General features: G+C 44.8%; 1 protein-coding gene across 1 annotated transcript; it reads right to left on the bottom strand.

Annotated features, from left to right (window-relative positions):
* Nucleotides 1-1272: 1272 nt before the first annotated feature.
* On the bottom strand, nucleotides 1273-3902 carry LOC138101395 (chromodomain-helicase-DNA-binding protein 7-like; the record flags this gene model as incomplete). Its single annotated transcript, XM_068999199.1, has 2 exons — nucleotides 1273-1320; nucleotides 3858-3902. Coding segments are annotated over 2 exons (93 nt in total), but the record flags the coding sequence as incomplete, so codon positions are not given.
* Between the last annotated feature and the right edge of the window lie 235 nt (nucleotides 3903-4137).

Here is a 4137-nt window from a genome sequence, read left to right as displayed (position 1 = left end):
TTTTTTGGGGGGGTACTTTTGGGGTCTGGGAGGGTTTTGGGGTTTTTGGGGATTTTTTGGGGATTTTTCAGGATTTTTTTGTGGATTTTTGGGGGTTTTTGGAGTCGGGATTTTTTTGGGGGGTGCTTTTGGGGTCTGGAAGGTTTTGGGGATTTTTTGGGGTTTTGGGGGATTTTTTGTGGGTTTTTGGGGTTTTTGGAGTTGGGATTTTTTTGGGGGGTGCTTTTGGGGTCCGGGAAGGTTTGGGGATTTTTTGGGTTTTTGGGGATTTTTTGGAATTTTTTGTGGGTTTTTGGGGTTTTTGGGGTCGGGATTTTTTGAGGGGGAGGTTTGGGGGCCCGAGAAGTTTTGGGGATTTTTTTGGGTTTTGGGGGATTTTTTGGGATTTTTGGTGGGTTTTTGGGGTCAAGATTTTTTTGGGGGGTGCTTTTGGGGTCTGGGAAGGTTTTGGGGTTTTTTTGGATTTTTGGGGTATTTTTTGTGTGGTTTTTTTTGGTTTTTTGGGGTTTTTGGGGGTCGGGATTTTTTGGGGGGTGCTTTTGGGGTCTGGGAGGGGTTTTGGGGTTTTTTGGGATTTTTTGGGATTTTTCAAGATTTTTTTGTGGATTTTAGGGGTTTTTGGGGTCGGGATTTTTTTGGGGGGTGCTTTTGGGGTCCGGGAAGGTTTTGGAGTTTTTTGGGGGATTTTTGGGGATTCTTTGTGATTTTTGGGGTTTTTTGGGGTCAGGATTTTTTTGGGGTTGCTTTTGGGGTCTGGGAGGGGTTTTGGGGTTTTTTGGGATTTTTTTGGGGTTTTTGGAGTCGGGATTTCTGGGGGGCAGTTTTAGGGGCCGGGGTGATTTTTTGAGGTTTCGGGGGGATTTTTTTTGGATTTTTGTGGTCTTTTTGGGGGATTTTTTGTGGGTTTTTTTGGTTTTTTTGGGGTTTTTGGGATCGAGATTTTTTTGGGGGGTGCTTTTGGGGTCTGGGAAGGTTTTGGGGATTTTTTGGGTTTTTGGGGATTTTTTGTGTGGTTTTTTTGGTTTTTGGGGTTTTTGGGGTCGGGATTTTTTGGGGGGTGCTTTTGGGGTCTGGGAGGGGTTTTGGGGTTTTTTGGGATTTTTTTGGCATTTTTCAAGATTTTTTTGTGGATTTTGGGGGTTTTTGGGATCGAGATTTTTTTGGGGGTGGTTTTGGGGTCTGGGAGGGGTTTTGGGGATTTTTTGGGTTTTTGGGGATTTTTCAGGATTTTTTGGTGGATTTTGGGGGTTTTTGGGGTCGGGATATTTTGGGGGGTGCTTTTGGGGTCCGGGAAGGTTTTGGGGATTTTTTGGGTTTTTGAGGATTTTTTTGGATTTTTTAATGGATTTTGGGGGTCGGGATTTTTTGGGGGGTGCTTTTGGGGTCCGGGAAGGTTTTGGGGATTTTTTGGGTTTTTGGGGGATTTTTTGTGTGGTTTTTTTTGTTTTTTTGGGGTTTTTGGGGTCGGGATTTTTTGGGGGGTGCTTTTGGGGTCTGGGAGGGGTTTTGGGGTTTTGGGATTTTTTGGGGATTTTTCAAGATTTTTTTGTGGATTTTGGGGGTTTTTGGGGTCGGGATTTATTTGGGGGGTGCTTTTGGGGTCCGGGAAGGTTTTGGGGTTTTTTGGGTTTTTGGGGGATTTTTGGGGATTTTTGTGGATTTTGGGGTTTTTTGGGGTCAGGATTTTTTGGGGGGTACTTTTGGGGTCTGGAAGGTTTTGGGGATTTTTTGGGTTTTTGGGGATTTTTTGTGGGTTTTGGGGTCAGGATTTTTTTGGGGGGTGCTTTTGGGGTCTGGAAGGTTTTGGGATTTTGGGCTTTTTTTGGGATTTTTCAGGATTTTTTGGTGAATTTTGGGGTTTTTTGGGGTCGGGATTTTTTTGGGGGGTGCTTTTGGGGTCCGGGAAGGTTTTGGGGTTTTTGGGGGATTTTTGGGGATTCTTTGTGGATTTTTGGGTTTTTTTGGGGTCGGGATTTTTTTGGGGGTGCTTTTGGGGTCTGGGAGGGGTTTTGGGGATTTTTTGGGTTTTTGGGGGATTTTTCAGGATTTTTTGGTGGATTTTGGGGGTTTTTGGGGTCGGGATTTTTTTGGGAGTGCTTTTGGGGTCTGGGAAGGTTTTGGGATTTTTTGGGTTTTTGGGGGATTTTTGGGGATTTTTTGTGGATTTTTGGGGTCGGGATTTTTTGGGGAGTGGTTTTGGGATCTGGGAGGGGGTTGGGGATTTTTTGGGATTTTTTTGGGATTTTTCAAGATTTTTTTGTGGATTTTGGGGGTTTTTGGGGTCGGGATTTTTTTGGGGGGTGCTTTTGGGGTCCGGGAAGGTTTTGGGGAATTTTTGGGTTTTTGGGGGATTTTTGGGGATTTTTTGTGGATTTTTGGGGTTTTTGGGGTCAGGATTTTTTTGGGGGGTGCTTTTGGGGTCTGGGAGGGGGTTTGGGGTTTTTTGGGGAGATTTTTTTGGGGTTTTTGGAGTCAGGATTTCTGGGGGGCAGTTTTAGGGGCCAGGGTGATTTTTTGAGATTTTGGGGGGATTTTTTTGGATTTTTGGTGGGGTTTTCGGGTTTTTGGGGGATTTTTTGTGGGTTTTTTTGGTTTTTTTGGGGTTTTTGGGATCGGGATTTTTTTGGGGGGTGCTTTTGGGGTCCGGGAAGGTTTGGGGGATTTTTTGGGTTTTTGGGGGATTTTTTGTGTGGTTTTTTTTTGGTTTTTGGGGGTTTTTGGAGTTGGGATTTTTTTGGGGGGTGCTTTTGGGGTCCGGGAAGGTTTTGGGGTTTTTTGGGTTTTTGGGGGATTTTTGGGGATTTTTTGTGGATTTTGGGCTTTTTTGGGGTCGGGATTTTTTGGGGGGGTACTTTTGGGGTCTGGGAGGGTTTTGGGGTTTTTGGGGATTTTTTGGGGATTTTTCAGGATTTTTTTGTGGATTTTTGGGGGTTTTTGGAGTCGGGATTTTTTTGGGGGGTGCTTTTGGGGTCTGGGAAGGTTTTGGGGATTTTTTGGGGTTTTGGGGGATTTTTTGTGGGTTTTTGGGGTTTTTGGAGTTGGGATTTTTTTGGGGGGTGCTTTTGGGGTCCGGGAAGGTTTGGGGGATTTTTTGGGTTTTTGGGGGATTTTTTGGAATTTTTTGTGGGTTTTTGGGGTTTTTGGGGTCGGGATTTTTTGAGGGGGAGGTTTGGGGGCCCGAGAAGGTTTTGGGGATTTTTTTGGTTTTTGGGGGATTTTTTGGGATTTTTGGTGGGTTTTTGGGGTCAAGATTTTTTTGGGGGGTGCTTTTGGGGTCTGGGAAGGTTTTGGGGTTTTTTTGGATTTTTGGGGTATTTTTTGTGTGGTTTTTTTTGGTTTTTTGGGGTTTTTGGGGTCGGGATTTTTTGGGGGGTGCTTTTGGGGTCTGGGAGGGGTTTTGGGGTTTTTTGGGATTTTTTTGGGATTTTTCAAGATTTTTTTGTGGATTTTAGGGGTTTTTGGGGTCGGGATTTTTTTGGGGGGTGCTTTTGGGGTCCGGGAAGGTTTTGGAGTTTTTTGGGGGATTTTTGGGGATTCTTTGTGGATTTTTGGGGTTTTTTGGGGTCAGGATTTTTTTGGGGTTGCTTTTGGGGTCTGGGAGGGGTTTTGGGGTTTTTTGGGATTTTTTTGGGGTTTTTGGAGTCGGGATTTCTGGGGGGCAGTTTTAGGGGCCGGGGTGATTTTTTGAGGTTTCGGGGGGATTTTTTTTGGATTTTTTGTGGTCTTTTTGGGGGATTTTTTGTGGGTTTTTTTGGTTTTTTTGGGGTTTTTGGGATCGAGATTTTTTTGGGGGGTGCTTTTGGGGTCTGGGAAGGTTTTGGGGATTTTTTGGGTTTTTGGGGGATTTTTTGTGTGGTTTTTTTTGGTTTTTTGGGGTTTTTGGGGTCGGGATTTTTTTGGGGGGTGGTTTTGGGGTCTGGGAGGGGTTTTGGGGATTTTTTGGGTTTTTGGGGGATTTTTCAGGATTTTTTGGTGGATTTTGGGGGTTTTTGGGGTCGGGATATTTTGGGGGGGTGCTTTTGGGGTCCGGGAAGGTTTTGGGGATTTTTTGGGTTTTTGAGGGATTTTTTTGGATTTTTTAATGGATTTTGGGGGTCGGGATTTTTTGGGGGGTGCTTTTGGGGTCCGGGAAGGTTT

This window comes from Aphelocoma coerulescens, unplaced genomic scaffold, assembly GCF_041296385.1.
Source record: "Aphelocoma coerulescens isolate FSJ_1873_10779 unplaced genomic scaffold, UR_Acoe_1.0 HiC_scaffold_280, whole genome shotgun sequence".
Taxonomy (NCBI): Eukaryota; Metazoa; Chordata; class Aves; order Passeriformes; family Corvidae; genus Aphelocoma; species Aphelocoma coerulescens.
The sequence above is the reverse complement of the archived record's forward strand: the minus strand, read 5'-3'. Positions and strand labels throughout refer to the sequence as shown.